Source organism: Ylistrum balloti, unplaced genomic scaffold, assembly GCF_031769215.1.
Source record: "Ylistrum balloti isolate Yb309-2 unplaced genomic scaffold, AGI_CSIRO_Ybal_v1 Utg369726, whole genome shotgun sequence".
NCBI lineage: Eukaryota > Metazoa > Mollusca > Bivalvia > Pectinida > Pectinidae > Ylistrum > Ylistrum balloti.
The window spans coordinates 70,830-88,049 of NW_026781943.1; the positions used below are offsets into that span (position 1 = coordinate 70,830).

Here is a 17,220-nt window from a genome sequence, read left to right on the forward strand (position 1 = left end):
ACGTTTTCTTTGTTTTCAACCTTATTTGGTCATAAGCGATTTCAGTATGAGTAATAAACTGACATTTCCTTAATTATATATATATCATTTTTTTCTTTTTTTTTCATTTTTGTTTTGTTTGTTTTTGGTTCTTGGTTTTTTTTTTTTTTTTGTTTTTTGTCTGCATTTTACGGAGATCCATTGTTGAAACCTGGTATGCTATAATTTATAATAATACTACTTTTACATTTTCTATTCAAACTCAAATCACCATTGCAGTTTTTGTATTCATTTCAACATTTATTACGGCCCTACAACAGTGATGATAATGGTGCTCATCTCAGTGTGTAATATGAAAACGATATCCCAAAAAGCGAATTAAACATCCTTATTTGTTCATTTTACAAATTTGATATGTTGTTATGTTCTGTCTGCAGGAGTAATATCCCACTAGTGAAATGAAATCTGCTACCAATGTAACAGCGAATCTGCAATGTGCCCATGAAGAGTCGAAAGATCAAGTGAACATACCATCTGGAGATGTTCCAAATGAGACGATAAAAGTTCCAGATGGAGGATGGGGATGGATTGTCACATTCTCATCCTTTATGCTGAATTGTTTGATGGATGGAGCATTAACATCTGGAGGAATTTTCTTCCAAACGTTCTTGACTGAGTTTGGAGACAGTAAGGGGAAAACACAGTTAATGAGTTCCATGAACAGCGGCATGTCATATCTAATTGGTACGGGTTTTACATTTACTTTTTCTGCTATAAAATGGTTGTGAGTGCCGTCGTCTATTCATTTTTCTCAAAGTTTCTTCCAACTTATTCCTACTTTGGATATGACGATTTATCAGTCTTGCTTCTACCAAAGGCAACTTTGTTTGGAATAAGAAAATGCCACTCACATAAAGGTTTTGATTTCGTTCTCAGGAATGATACAAAGATATCTGATAAAGCCTTTCCGAAAATAAATTGCCAATCGAATACTAAAATTGTTGCAAGGCTCAGAGTATTTACAAGTACTATATTACATTCTATCAGATGTATGATACTTATTTATTTAATTCTGGGGTCACAACACATCCCTATCTAGATTCTGACAACTTTTTATGATAATTTGCGTTTCCACAGTCGCCTCCTATACATCATCACTGTAGATATGTATAGATACACAATCCTATAAATAATTTTTTTTTCTTTTGAATTTGTATTTTGTCAGTCTACTCAAACATACATGACTTTTGGTCGTTATATTTGTGTAGCAAGCTTATAAATTTCGGTTAGCAAGTTAGCAACTGACTTTATGGATAGTTTTACTTTTAAGTTCAGAACAATTGAGTCATTCAACCTCATTTCACTTTAACAGTTTTCGTCCTTTGAATAGCAATTGTTAGATGTAGATCGTGTCCTTGGATACTTTAACCAGAGTTATAATCAGGTAGAACCTAGTACCGTGTTTTACAACTTTGAATTGTTACGACATGGGGACAATACAGATAGCCTTCCTCACCATTAGGAATGCTCAGTCCAAAAGTCATAATGGTGAAGATAGGTATTTAAAGAAGAGTGAAAATAGAAGATAAGATGTAATGTTGTTTATCAAGATTATACAATGGAACAAATGTCACGTCGTACTTACAGGTCTCAGTCACAGAGATGGGATAATTGAATTCAAATATCAACATCATATACAATATCTGTAAATGGGAAAAATCTATTGTGCCCTGTCCATGAATGGTGGTGAATAATAAGTTATTTAGAAACGTTGTACAGTAGTACCAATGTACTCGCTGTCTGTGCTGTTCAAACAAGATTTTTTTTGTGCAGCGTTGATATATATATGTAAAGCACTTCAAACGTTTCTAAAATCAATACCTCCAACATTTCAGAAGGTTCTATAACACATTTTATCTGATAAAGGTCCGATTGCTGGGGCTCTTGCCAGCCGTTACGGGTGTAGAAGAGTTACCATTCTAGGACTTGTCTTAGCAAGTACAGGATTCTTTCTATCAACATTTTCCTCAAGTATTGAAGTTATGATTCTGCTTCATGGCGTTCTTGGAGGTAAGGTTAATTTTTCGCGGTTTTGGACGAACAGGGTTTTGTTGCTCGCCTTTTTCGTGCGTTTGGCATCAAATTTATCATTTATATGATTTCTTACTCACCAAAAAGTTCAGGAACTTGACAATGAGTCTGGGATAAGCGCTACCATGTTTGTTTAAAGGACAAGCCCCACAGTAGCATCATTTGGGAATGTGTTTTGAAATTTTCAGGAACTGACTTAAGGAAGGGAATAAGCCTTCTTTATGAGCTGTTCAACACGTCACTTCGGCGTAATAGGCATCTTCTCTATGATACCATATTCTAGATAATGCCAACATGTTCGCATAATCTTTCCCAGCACCGCTGCATGAACATGTCAGTTTTCATCTATTTAACATAGGATAGGCATGACACTTGATGATAAATAATATGCTGACACATTTCATCCTTTTTCCTATAGAATTGAATTGTGTCTTACAAAATTCATTGTAATAATATTAATATATTTTATTCAATTTTCAGGGATAGGGTTCGGACTTGTATATACACCAACAATAATTATAGTGAGTACATACTTTGAAAAACGCAGGGCTCTTGCCATTGGAGTCGCAACATGTGGATCAGGTATAGGGGAGTTTGTGTTTGCCCTATTGTCCGTGAATCTACTGGAGGCATACGGCTGGAGGGGAACCTTTTGGATTATATCCGGCATTGTGTTAAATGGTGTTGTGTTCGCATCATTTTACAGAGAACTGAAAACTGAACCAGTTAAGAAAGAAGTGATTAAAGGATCATGTTGCAAGAAATTGTGTTGTTCTGTCGACGTGAATTTCAACTGGTCATTACTGAAAAGTCGATCCTTTGTTATTTTCTCTCTGTCGTGTTTTCTTGTGTCAGTAGGTATGATACCAATACTATCCTGATTGATTATATATGTACGTGCATTGCTTGAACATTTGAATATAAATGCAATATTATATTCCGAAAAATAGACATATCAACCATTCCGTCTTGTTTCTTATGTTAGGATTGAAAATTTATCAGACCAACTAATTTGAATTAAATAGAAGCATCATTGCATTGTCTGAATGTTTTGTGTTCCAGGTATGAACATTCCATACGATTTCCTTCCGGCACTGGCGAGTGATCTCCATCTGTCTAATAATGAGGGTGCTCTTCTTATGTCTATCCTAGGAATATGTAACACAGCATCGAATGTCATATTTGGCATCATCATTGACCTTGACCATGTCAACAGCATTCTACTCGGCAGTGCTATGCTCATAATTGGAGGAGTTGCCACGTGTCTTGTTCCCTATTATCGGGGATTTACTTTGCTTGCAGCATACGCCGCTCTGTTCGGGGTGGTCATAGGTATACTTTAAAGTGTTGTTTATCTGTGTCTGTATGTTTAGACATGTATCTAACGTTTTTATTAGCTCATTTGGGACCATCCAATGTGCAAATTATTTTGGAAAAGATCCGTCGTTCAATCGTTCGTCCAAGCGTACGTCTGGTTAGTTAGACCGTCATTCATCAACTGTTGTCAACTTGGTAATAATACACCAGGAGGAACCTCGGTCAAATCATTGTATATTTTCCATATACATTAAAAAGAAGGAACCTATTTTTAGAAGAACAAGAGTCCTTACATTTAGCTTGTATGTACTTTTGATACACAATTAAATTACCTTGGCCTATAATTTAGGTCAACTTGAAAACATATGTGAATATTCTCAAGTTCCTGAAAACCCAACGTACTATTATTTGACCACTTGATACATTAGGTAAAGTGCAACAAATAAAATATTATCTTCTTCTTAAGTTCCCTTGAGTACATGTGCCAGATTTTACGCCAGCAGGTATATAAGTCAGTGTTCTATAGAGTGTCCTCGCATAATTGATTTACTTTAAAGGTTGCATGTGCCGAATATGTCAGGATATTTGTTTATACAACACCAGGGGCAAGGTGATATTAACTTTCCTCTTAAAATATTGACCAATATTCAAGGTCAGAGGATTCAAACATGTATAAGTGTCATAAATGTATGATATATTACGCCAATCAATAATGTATATATTGCATCATCTGTTTACAGTGATCATACTATAATTCATTTCAAAATCTCGTACTTTGTTTAAACAAGAATCCTTTCAAATGAAAATATTTCTCCGTCAGTAAGCAGGCTCCAACAGAATGTATATCAATCTAAATTTAACAAAGCATTTCCCTGGTAGACATGTATCAGTCAGATCATTTAATGACATGAAAACTGATATAAGACTTCATACGATGTAGACATAGAGCACATCGAAAAGTTTCATCATGTAAACGTCCATATTATTGTGAATGCTGTTGGAGTATCAGGAACGAAACCACTTATCAAATACGAGAAGTTTGAGAATCAATATTATGCTGTTTTTCAAACCATGTTCTTAAAATCACTTAATCAATTAATTAAAGTGGTTCAAACATACATAACATTTTTTGCAATATAATATCTGGTAGATCGTGGTATTTGAATACATCAAATACATATTGACCAAAATAACCAAATTCCAAACGGTGTTTTCCGGTTTGTCTGAATTAAGATATTGCCCATGTTAGTGAAATTTTGGTTATTGATGTGGTATGAAATCTGAAACATGGTTGTGATATGTGTTGTCTGGACAAAATGGCCGATCAGACCAATCAAGCTGGCCAAGCGGTTTCAGTTGATAGGTGTAAGGGATCGATACCAATGCTTATTGTTTAAATGTTTTAAGAATATACAACAGCCTCTTTAGCGGACCTTCTTTGCCTATGTTAGAGTACATGTATGAACTCAAGGGGTAGTTAGGACGACTTCGGTGGCAGTTAATACTTGTTAAGTTTGTACAAACGGCACACAATAGAATTGCACCTTTTAATGTTAATCTATAATAAGATACCGATAGCCAGATAATGAATTAAACTCCATCAAACTGCTGTTGCTAACTTTAAAAAACAAGTATATGTGTATATTCTGAAACGTGTCACTATTCGATTGAATTAAAACGTTGCATGCAGGTTACGGTAAATCTCGAGGACTAAAAAATCTGCCTGAACAATTACTTTACCCGGTTATAATAATTATTTTATTTTGTAAAAGTAATTCTGTGGAACGAATGTTAATGATTGATTAGATTCCTATAAGATGAATTAATTTGTGACGCTAGAGATTTTAGTTTTTCTCTGTTTCATGTCTACTTTTGTTTTCTTTGCTTTTGTGTCCACTCTGAGGTCTTTCTTTTGACATCTGTCTTTATATGATCCTGACTGGTGCAAAGACGTTAAACCATATAAAAGGTCAAACTGTTGAAATCTTTTACATTTATGATATTTTTTCTTATCTTTATTTTCATTTGTTTTTTCTGCGGTTGATTTCAGTATAAAAGTCTAAAAGTTGTTGACAAAAATTTAGTCAGTAAAAGCAAGACATATAAAATCCGCTAATTTGACAAAATTTCAATATACTCTCATATCTGATAAAAGATAAAATCCAATGTTTTTTCTGAATTGCAATCTTTTCTGAGCATTTTCCTGTATCAATGCAATATACGGAAAAAAATCAATTTCGAGGAATGTTGACAAGTCTCTATATTTAGATGTTATACGTCCCCTATGGTGTGAACTGGACATCATCAAACATACAAAGTATTTGTAAAGACAGGTGCTCGATCTTATAACGCTTCCACATTAAATGTATCATACAGTTTGTATCAACCACTCTAACAACGTCAGTTGTGCATTACCACATTATGAACTGCCAACTATAAAGGGATATTACCGGTAATGTGAGTAAAATGAGGTATAAGATGCAAATTGAACACTGTAAATTTAGGGATATAATGCTTTCAGTAGGCATTCAGAGCTATGAATACCAAGGATTTTTTCAACTTCAATGAATTGCGTTATTCGAAGGCAAAGCAGAACATTCTGCCTTGAATAAATCTAAAGTACGTAAAGAAACGGCATACGACTTCAGTGATATGATGTTTTTTTCTGAACAGGTGTACGTCATTTTTTTAATGTGAACAGTCTTTATTAGAGAAAAAACGCATACTGTAAAATATTTGATTTAAATCAAATTTTAAATTCACGGCTTTTTAAAATTACCTTTACAGTTAAAGGAAAATGTATTGGGATATATCTTTCCAAGAAATCAAGAGTCAGCGAAATAGGACTAAAAAGCATGAAAATGAAGCAATACAAAACTAAATTGTTTTACTACATAACAGAAAGTTAAAACACTTAATATTACCATTTTTATCAGAGTATAGAACGAAGAAAAACATAGGGAAGAGTGAATTATTCGAGGATATTTATTGATTTTTAGGAGCATTCGATCCTCTGACCTCCATTATCATTGTTAAACTGAAAGGAATCGGACGCCTACCTAGCGGGTTTGGACTGCTCAACCTTTTTATCGGGATTGCTGCAATAATTGGATCACCGATAGCAGGTAATATTATATATAATATTAATGATGTCAAAATAACATTTGTTTCTAAAAATATATTCTAATATGTTCAATGATTAAAGTTAAGAAAGCATTTTGCAACATGGTAGTACATTTTCTGGGCCAAATATGGGCCCAATACGATTATTTTCACGATATGACCAAATTCCCAAAATATGTTGTTTACTTTTTTAAAAATTTCCTTCCTAATCGGTCAGTTCGCACAATCTCTAAGAGGTTTTAGCCAATATAGTACGCTTAAATGACATATTCCTCTTTTCCAGGAACCATTTCTGACGACAGAGTGAGTTATGACATGGCATTCTATTTCGCTGGAGCTGTAATAACTGTAGCTGGTATAATAATCTTACCACTTTGCAAGTTATCATGCTGCCAAAAAACGGGAACAAATGAAGAAAGTTCAAGAAAGGAATAATTCGATATGAGTATGTGTTTCAATGGTTGGTTGTTGATATCGATCAATAGACAAAGAATGAGGAGGAGTTTCACCTGCCTGTTGCTCGTATCAAAGAAATAGAAACACAAATAAACAGTTCTTACATTTGTCTTCTTGTTTCGTTAAATGGTTAAAGATATCAACGGGATACATGCCGAATAAACGAATGTTTCCACGGTGATTCGTGAACTGTGTAATGTGTAATGTAACCAAATATGCATCAGCAATTATATAATGTTATTTTAGGCAAAGTTAGTTTTTACTTTTAGAATCCGTTCACGTTTAGTTGGCAAATACGTGTGCCGCGGGCATATGATAATATCAAGGGTCACGTGAAAGAGAGGTAATTATATTGCAATACGATTGGTTTTTGAACGTCAAAACTGCGCCTAAAACTGACATATATCATCGGCTACAGGTCTGTTCGTGTTCTGAGTACCAGCAACAGGCTGCGCCTAAAACTGACATATCATCGACTACAGATCTGTTCGTGTTCTGAGTACCAGCAACAGGCTGCGCCTAAAACTGACATATATCATCGACTACAGATCTGTTCGTTGTTCTCAGCACCAGCAACAGGCTGCGCCTAAAACTGACATGTATCATCGGCTACAGAACTGTTCATCGTTCTGAGTACCAGCAACAGGCTGCGCCTAAAACTGACATATGTCATCGGTTACAGATCTGTTCGTTGTTCTGTGCACAAACAATAGGCTGAGCATCTCCGTTTGAAAAAGCTCAATAAGCTAACTCGGAATTACCTGTACTATTTGGAAACTGCAAACACTTTCGTAACAAGTTTTAGGATGTGTCAACATCATTGAAATCATCCAGAGTCCAAAACTGTTGTATCATCTAGATATTAAAAGTCATGGAATGCCGAGATTAATTCCCATAATGCAAAATGCAATATTGTTTGCCCAACAAGATATTAAATCATTATTACAAAACACCATTAAACCTACAATATACTGCCGATCGTTGGGGCCATATTCTTTCTCGTTACCAATGAGGATAAATTAGTCTCTCTTTTATAATGTTTGTGGATAATACTACTATGTTTTCAGCCATATTATGGTCATTAAATGAAATGTTTACGTGTATAAATCAATTATTTTTTCCCGCTATTTGCCTTTGGAAGTAAAGGTACTGCTATGTGTTCATCTTGAATAATGTGTGGCAGGTTTTGCATTGTAATTAGATATATATTTAGCATATGATCATACCTGTATTGTGCGTATGGGATTCCATCCTTTTTGGATTTATTCATAAACAAATTTATTTTAGAACCTTAGACTTAAAATTAATTCCGACTTTAGTAGTGTTTCAGGTATGGGTCTGGCCCCTATGATCGAGAGGCAAATAGATGCACAAGCTTATGGTATTTTCCATGAGGAAAAGAGGGACTGAGGCGAGTAGGGACAATACCAACATATTTTCGTTTGAATTTATAAAGAATATTTTACCTGTGATATTGTTTGGTTTACCACCCCGGTTCAGTGGTGCAGTCTGCTGTGGTGATAACACGTGTGATGATATCGAACCTGATGTTCAGGTAATCACATGGGTATCTAATGTCCAGTCACCATATTCATTCCAATAATATATCACGTTCATGCTTCGCTGATTTCATAGTAGTTATCAAAGTATGTACAACGTTTAAGAAGACATACAATATGTCAACAAGTGTCTAAACGGGCTACATTAGAGGTCACATGCCATCGGGCTACTTTAGATGACTCATGTTAACGGGTATCTTAACTGGGTCATAGTTTTTAAGTCGTTCAAAATTATATCTAGTCCTGTAAAAGTAAATCGGGTCGCATTACCGCACCTAATTTAAGTGTAATTGGAACGTGACTTGACATCCAGAGTTAAATGTTATGTAGTACTGATCTGTTATTCAAGGCAATATGAGCCTGTATCTAGTTATTGGTTAGTAATAATAATAATAATAATATACAATTTCACAAATTACTCTAAGGCACTTTACAGTGCATGTAAAATTTCAGTCATGGTATCAATAATACATTATGCATCTACATATATGTATGATATGCTGATCATTGTGTCCGCATGATCACCAGAAAAACACCACATGTATGTACATGTAGCAAAAATCACTAGTCTAAGAAAACGCACACCTGAACACATAGGTCTTAACACCCTTTTTGAAAGTGGCGAGTGTTGTTGCTTTCCTGGTTTGTGATGGTAGGTTATTTCACAGTACGTGACTTAGGCATACACAGCAGGGACTCTGACCGTAATGAACGTGAAGGCTGGTATGGAGTGACGAGCTCTCTTAGATAACCAGGAGCTGTTCCATCGAGTGATTTCTAGGTGTGCATCGGAATCTATAATGCACAGGTAACCAATGTAAAGAAGGCAGCAAGGATGTTATGTGCTCACGTTTTCTAGTACTGGAAACCAGACGCGCAGCAGTGTTCTGGACTTTCTGCAGGCGCCTAGTTGCCGAGTCAGAGATTCCATAAAAAAGGGCGTTCCCACAGTCCAGGCGAAAAGTCACAAGTGAATATAACAGTGCCTTGCATACATCCGTAGTGAGGAACTGCCGAATACGTCCAATATTCCGAAGTTGGTAGTAACAGTTTTTGCAATAGCATTCAGCTGCTTTTCCATGGTCATTGAACTGTTGAAGTGTACGCCCAGGATTTTAACAACTGGAGCTGCCTGAATGGTTTTTGTACCAACTTTAAGGTGGATATCGTGTGTCTTTTGATGCTTTGGTGCGAAAACAATACGTTTCGTCTTATCCTGGTTAAGCTTAAGCATATTGGCGTTCATCCAGGCACTGATGTCTACCAGGCAGGCCTTTATATTATGTGCGATGGTATCCCAGTCATGTTGGGGTCTGAAAACCATATATATCTGTGTGTCGTCTGCATAACAATGGTAAAGCAGGTTATGGCGACGACAGATCTCAACAATTGGTTTCGAGTACAAACAGTACTTGCGAGATCTAAGCACCGAACCTTGTGGAACACCAAATCCAAGGATTTTATCATCGGATGTAGCTGATCCTATGGCCACACACTGTCGTCTGTCACTCGGATAGGACTGGATCCAGCGTAAAGCGTCCCCAGTGACTCCATAAGAGTAATTCAGACGTTTAAAAGGTATGCCATGATCAATGACGTCAAATGCTGCGAATAGGTCTAGCATGACAAGCATTGCTCTGCACTTGTTGTCTAAGGCTGCAGCAATATCGTTGTGTATGCGAAGGAGTGTCCTGTGCGGTAGACTGACTGCAGGTTGTCGTGCAGATCGTTTGCCTGTAGATGCAACTCTAAACGCTTGGAAACAATCTCTAGTATCTTTGATAAGAATGGAAGATTTGATACGGGACGGTAGTTTTTTTATTCCTCCTTGTTCAGCCCAGACATCTTAATTAATGGTTTGGCATTAGCCTTCTTGACCCACAACGGTGCCTTTGACTCGGCCAATGATTTGTTTATGATCGAGATAATCAAAGGAAGCAATGCTTCAAGAAATTGCTTCAACAGACTTGTGGGAAGCGGATCCAGCTCACAGGACCTAGATGGCGAGTTGGTACCGTAATAATCTTGCGCACCTCGTCTTCAGTTGTTGGTGTGAGCTGTGTCAATGCTTCGCCATCAAATGGTATGTCAGCTGTCATCACAAGGTTATCACTGTTGACTAGGCTGTTCACAGTACCAATGTTTATTCTGATGATCGTGATTTTGTTCATGAAATAATTACTGAACTTGTTAGAGAAAATCAGATGAACAGCTAGGTAGGATTGAATCGCCATTCTGACCCATAAGGTTTTTGGTAAGCCTGAAAAGTTGCTTATGGTCGGTACCACATTCCGCTATATTACCCGAATAGTAATGGTTCTTTGCTTGAACAAGCAGCACCCCGACTAACCGACATTGATCATTGTAGATCTGTTGGTGGATTGACAGTTTTGTTCTGCGCCATTGTCTCTCTGTTTTTCTTCGCTTCTGTTTTGCCTCGCGCAATTCATCTGTCTACCAGGGAACATTTGGTCTTTTAGTTATCACCTTGGTCTGCTTGTCTATCAGGTCATTTATGCCAGAAATAAATGCTTCGACAAGATCGTCTACCCCACCCACAGTTGACTGTAGTGTGTGAGAGGATTCAATGTCTCTAATGAAATCTGGTACAGAAATTTCACGATATCTCCGGAAACTGACATCCTTTCTAATGCGACCTGGTTTACCACACCTGAGTGTAGTATGCACCGCAAGGTGATCACCAGATGGGTTCCCCTTGACATCACTAAGACACGGGTCTACGACAGCTGGTACACCATACATGTGGTATTACAACCTGATGGTCCAGGTAGTTAGACCACCCTCGAAATACACAGTGCTTCGGCAACCGTTTCGTTTAGACGGAGGGGCCTGTATATTATACACAATCTGATTTGTACATCACCAGCACAAATCGAGCAACTGAGGTGCTCAAAGTGGGTGAAGACATATTCTTGACTAGAAGCAAGTTGTCTAACATTTAGATTTTTCGTAAATAGCACACCCACTCCACCGCCACGTCTCTCCTGGCGGGAATTTTGTCGTATCCTGGTGGAACAACTCCGCTAACACCTAGTTGTCAATGTTTATTCCATGCCAGGTCTTCGTTAATACCAAAATATCAATGTCCTGAGATGCAATGAAATCACTGATAGAGAGTGCCTTATTCTTTACCGAGCGACAGTTCAAGAACATTAGATTCAGTGGAACAACCGATTTTGAATGAGTGACCGTCATTGGCCTAATAATGATGTTGTGGAAAAGGATCTCTGGATGCACACGGCGCATTGTGTCGACGTTATCTTGGACGAATTTGCCATCGCGACACGCGCGATCATATGTCAACTCGTCCCGAAGGTGATGGTCGACGGTGCATTACAACATCGAGAGTAGTTTGCACCCGGTCATACCTGAGAATAGACGTGTTTTCCACGCTCTCGGTGTGATTGCAAACTACATCCTACAGACCTGTTCTGTACTATATATTTAACAACATTGGCGACGAGGATAAATTATATATATTTACTGTATTTATTATTCGCTAAGCTAACTGTATAGCGTACACATTGTGTTCTGTGAGTTATCGGGTCAGTGCGCGCTACTGTTATAGCCCCGGGCATCTCACTGAAGTTCAGTTAGAAGGTAGGACAGTTGTACCACCAGCGTCCTTCAAATTTGCAAAAGTCAAGGTTGTTGATGGCCCTGGACAAGACCTCGTTGTACAGCCTAACAAAATATGAAAGGTCTTCTTACCCCGGCCACATTACAGTCAGATAGTGGTAACACATTTGTGAAGCTCTGCAACCATACGGACAATTTTTGTTTCTCTTAAGAGGGGTTACCATTTCGGAACGGCAATGGAGTCTTGTGTCTGTGAAGATACAGGCAGTAAGGAACTGGATCAGTCTCCGAAGGTAAAGCAAATAAAGATCGGTCATAGTGTATCTCTTGGGGACCGGCAGGTTGAAGCACGTTCACGTCTTCCAAAGCATTTGATTGAACTCTTCGATAGGTCCGCAGAGAAATTGCTGCCGAAGTAGTCTTTTGAAGTTGCTGAACTTTTGTTGTCATTCCAAGATATCTTCGCTAAGAGTGATCTTCATTTAGGGTTGTTCAGTGGAGAGATTAAGCACCGTAAGAGACCGGCGATTCGAAACCCATAAAGCAGAGGATGAGGAGGACTCCCTTGGGATTTGAAGCCGAAGAGGAGAGTCATATTCGGGCTATGCTCGAGAAGGGAGTCATCTAGCGATCTGTTTCAGATAAGACTTCTCCCCTTGTCCTGGTGAGGAAGAAAGACGGCTCGTTGCGGTATTACATAGACTATAGAGCCTTGAACAACGTGACTGTAAAAGATGCATTCCCACCCTTCTGAATATCGCAGCCTGTTTGGACTCTGTTTCTGGTAGTGCCTTTATGAGTACGCTCGACATGGCTGCTGGGTATTGGCAGTTGAAGGTCGATGAACGTGACCGCCACAAGACGCCTTTCACAACTAAGTATGGCCTTTTTTTTAACAAACTCGCCTGCCTTTTGGGCTATGGAATAGTCCAGCAACCTTCAGCCGTGCTTTGCAACTCGTTCTTCAAGGCTTGACTTGGAAAGAGTGTCTAGCTTACCTTGACGATATCCTTGTCCTGGGAAATGACTTTGAATCTCATCTTAAAAATCTGACTGAGGTTTTCACGAGGTTTCGCGATTTCAATTTGAAACTGAAACCCAGGAAATGCAGTTTGTTTCAGGAAGAAGTGATTTTCCTTGGAATGGTCGTCAGTAAGAGGGGTGTGGCAATTAATCCCGATAGTTTCCAAGACCATTACTGAATGGCCAGTGCCAAAGAATAAGAAGGAAGTTGACTCCTTCCTTGGTTATGCAGACTATCACCGGGATCACGTTCGCAATTTTGCAGAGATAGCACTTCCTCTCAATGCTCTGACAGGTTCTTGGAAGGAGATTCGTTGTCCGTACGGATCATAACAGCCTGGTTTGGCTCCTCAGCTTCCGCAATATTGAGGGTCAACTAGCCCGCTGGCTTGAAGAACTTGCATCTTATGACATGGTCATTCAGCATAGGTCGGGTAGGAACCACACGAATGCCGACGCGTTGTCACGTGTTCAAGATTCACTAACACAGTGTGATCACTACAGGACAGCAGTTCCATTGCACTATCTACCATGCGGGGGTTGTGCTTACTGTAGTAGGGCTCGAAGACAATGGACAACCTTTGAAGACGAAATAGACTATGTAGCGCCATTGTCAGTTGCTGATATTAGGACTTTGGAGACATCACCTGCTGGGGACATTTCTTGGACAGGGCTTCGGGAGTGTCAGCTGGCTGATAATGACCTTGGTCCTCTGATTCGATGGGAGGAAGCTGGGTATCGGCCCCAGGATCACGAACTTAGACTGTGTAGCTCAGCAACACGACACTGGTTTCTGTGTAGTTCTCAGGTGGTGGGTCAGGATGGTGTTTGGTTCTACAAATGGGAAGACCAATTGCAGTCCTAATTGCTGTTCTTGACTCCTAAAGAAATGAGGAAAAAAGTCCTCCATCATGCACATGGCTTGAGAATGTGTGGCCATTTCGGGCAAGAAAACACTCGAGAGGGTTCGGAGGAGTGCGATATGGTAAGGGATGACAGCAGACTGCAAGGGTTATGTGGACGCGTGTAAAGTGTGCAATCTTCAGAAGGGTCCAACAAGGAAGGCGAAAGCGCCATTGGAAATGTTTCATGCTGGAATACCAATGGAGAGAGTTCGATATTCTAGGGCCTCTCCCAGTCACCAAAAATGGGAACAAATACGTTCTTATGGTAGTCGACCAGTTCACCAAATGGGTTGAGTGCCTCCAATTAGCGGATCGACATGCTAAAACAGTCTCTCGTGCGCTAGTCGATGGGCTCATCTCCCGTTTTGGTGCCCCGCTTGAAATTCATACTGACCAGGGGAGGAATTTCGATGTTAAAACTATGGCAGAGGTTTGCGACCTTCTGGAAATTGCCAAGACAAGAACGACACCATACTACCCTGCCTCAAACGACCAAGTTGAAAGGTATAACAGGGTTATCCTTCAAGCAATTTGGTGCCATGCTGATAATAAACAGCGGACATGGGACGAGCACCTCCAGTAACTCGCAGGAGCGATACAGGCTACCTACCATCGCCAGACAGGTTTTACCCCGAATCAGTTGATGCTTGGGAGGGAGGTTACTCAACCTCTCGATCTACTGCTTGGCACCGCGAAGGTCAATTCGCAAAGAGCATCGCCCGATGAATACGCGGCGCAAATGGAAAGTGGCATGCAAGAGGCTCATGCGCTCGCCCGTAATGCATTGATGTCCTCACAAGCTCGGCAAAAACGCGATCGCCTTTTTTTAAATTGGACGCATCCCCAACTGGGAGTCGGAGCGAACCAGTTGATCTTCCGTCCGATTAAGCGGAGGAGCTCCCTCCGTATGATGAAGAGGCAGATGATGCCAGGATGCCTGATGAACCTGATGAACCTCATCTTACAAAGAATCTTTCTGGCTGGGGCGCAGATAATGGGATGATAAGTTATCCGGACAGGGTATCGTGTGGAGCAAAGCGGAGAAGGTGCCAACCGCAAAGGCTCAGGTATTCCGCTTTTGGGGAACCTGATCTTTAGAATCTCGACGCGATTACCCGAGGTGTAGAAGTCCTTGCAGGGGTCTCATTAACAAAACGGGGAGGAATGCTGTGAAAAGGGATCTCTGGATGCACACGGCGCATTGTGTTGACGTTATCTTGGACGAATTGGCCATCGCAACACGCTCGATCATATGTCAACTCGTCCCAAAGGTGATGTGCGACGGTGCGTTACAATATCGAGGGTAGTTTGGACCCGGTCATACCTGAGAATAGACGTGTTTTCCACGCTCTCGGTGTGATTGCAAACTACATCCTACAGACCTGTTCTGTACTATATATTTAACAACATTGGCGACGAGGATAAATCATATATATTTACTGTATTTATTATTCGCTAAGCTAACTGTATAGCGTACACATTGTTTGTGTTCTGTGAGTTATCGGGTCAGTGCGCGCTACTGTTATAGCCCCGGGCATCTCACTGCTCAGTACTACTCAGTGCTTTCTTATATCAGCACGCATTATCCCTAATTTATCAGTTTATTCAGTTCAGCTGGATGGCGAAACCTCCCCTGCTTTGTGTGTCCAGGATACGGCATCTGGCAAAACCAGGGTATATAAAGTTCAGTTAGAAGGTAGGACAGTTGTACCACCAGCGTCCTTCAAATTTGCAAAAGTCAAGGTTGTTGATGGCCCTGGACAAGACCTCGTTGTACAGCCTAACAAAATATGAAAGGTCTTCTTACCCCGGCCACATTACAGTCAGATAGTGGTAACACATTTGTGAAGCTCTGCAACCATACGGACAATTTTTGTTTCTCTTAAGAGGGGTTACCATTTCGGAACGGCAATGGAGTCTTGTGTCTGTGAAGATACAGGCAGTAAGGAACTGGATCAGTCTCCGAAGGTAAAGCAAATAAAGATCGGTCATAGTGTATCTCTTGGGGACCGGCAGGTTGAAGCACGTTCACGTCTTCCAAAGCATTTGATTGAACTCTTCGATAGGTCCGCAGAGAAATTGCTGCCGAAGTAGTCTTTTGAAGTTGCTGAACTTTTGTTGTCATTCCAAGATATCTTCGCTAAGAGTGATCTTCATTTAGGGTTGTTCAGTGGAGAGATTAAGCACCGTAAGAGACCGGCGATTCGAAACCCATAAAGCAGAGGATGAGGAGGACTCCCTTGGGATTTGAAGCCGAAGAGGAGAGTCATATTCGGGCTATGCTCGAGAAGGGAGTCATCTAGCGATCTGTTTCAGATAAGACTTCTCCCCTTGTCCTGGTGAGGAAGAAAGACGGCTCGTTGCGGTATTACATAGACTATAGAGCCTTGAACAACGTGACTGTAAAAGATGCATTCCCACCCTTCTGAATATCGCAGCCTGTTTGGACTCTGTTTCTGGTAGTGCCTTTATGAGTACGCTCGACATGGCTGCTGGGTATTGGCAGTTGAAGGTCGATGAACGTGACCGCCACAAGACGCCTTTCACAACTAAGTATGGCCTTTTTTTTAACAAACTCGCCTGCCTTTTGGGCTATGGAATAGTCCAGCAACCTTCAGCCGTGCTTTGCAACTCGTTCTTCAAGGCTTGACTTGGAAAGAGTGTCTAGCTTACCTTGACGATATCCTTGTCCTGGGAAATGACTTTGAATCTCATCTTAAAAATCTGACTGAGGTTTTCACGAGGTTTCGCGATTTCAATTTGAAACTGAAACCCAGGAAATGCAGTTTGTTTCAGGAAGAAGTGATTTTCCTTGGAATGGTCGTCAGTAAGAGGGGTGTGGCAATTAATCCCGATAGTTTCCAAGACCATTACTGAATGGCCAGTGCCAAAGAATAAGAAGGAAGTTGACTCCTTCCTTGGTTATGCAGACTATCACCGGGATCACGTTCGCAATTTTGCAGAGATAGCACTTCCTCTCAATGCTCTGACAGGTTCTTGGAAGGAGATTCGTTGTCCGTACGGATCATAACAGCCTGGTTTGGCTCCTCAGCTTCCGCAATATTGAGGGTCAACTAGCCCGCTGGCTTGAAGAACTTGCATCTTATGACATGGTCATTCAGCATAGGTCGGGTAGGAACCACACGAATGCCGACGCGTTGTCACGT

General features: G+C 40.0%; 1 protein-coding gene across 1 annotated transcript; it reads left to right on the forward strand.

The window, feature by feature from the left end:
• Positions 1-437: 437 nt before the first annotated feature.
• Positions 438-6,945, forward strand: LOC132565606 (monocarboxylate transporter 9-like). Its single transcript, XM_060230253.1, has 6 exons — positions 438-723; positions 1,906-2,049; positions 2,551-2,928; positions 3,133-3,402; positions 6,387-6,512; positions 6,794-6,945. The coding sequence occupies exons 1-6, from the start codon at positions 438-440 to the stop codon at positions 6,943-6,945; spliced, it is 1,356 nt and encodes a 451-aa protein (XP_060086236.1).
• Positions 6,946-17,220: the final 10,275 nt, after the last annotated feature.

Coding starts and splice junctions, on each gene's coding strand:
- LOC132565606 (XM_060230253.1), top strand. CDS start 438: ATGAAATCTGCTACCAATGTAACAGCGAATCTGCAATGTGCCCATGAA. Junction 2,929..3,132: donor GTGTTTTCTTGTGTCAGTAG/GTATGATACCAA, acceptor TTTGTGTTCCAG/GTATGAACATTCCATACGAT. Junction 6,513..6,793: donor AATTGGATCACCGATAGCAG/GTAATATTATAT, acceptor CCTCTTTTCCAG/GAACCATTTCTGACGACAGA.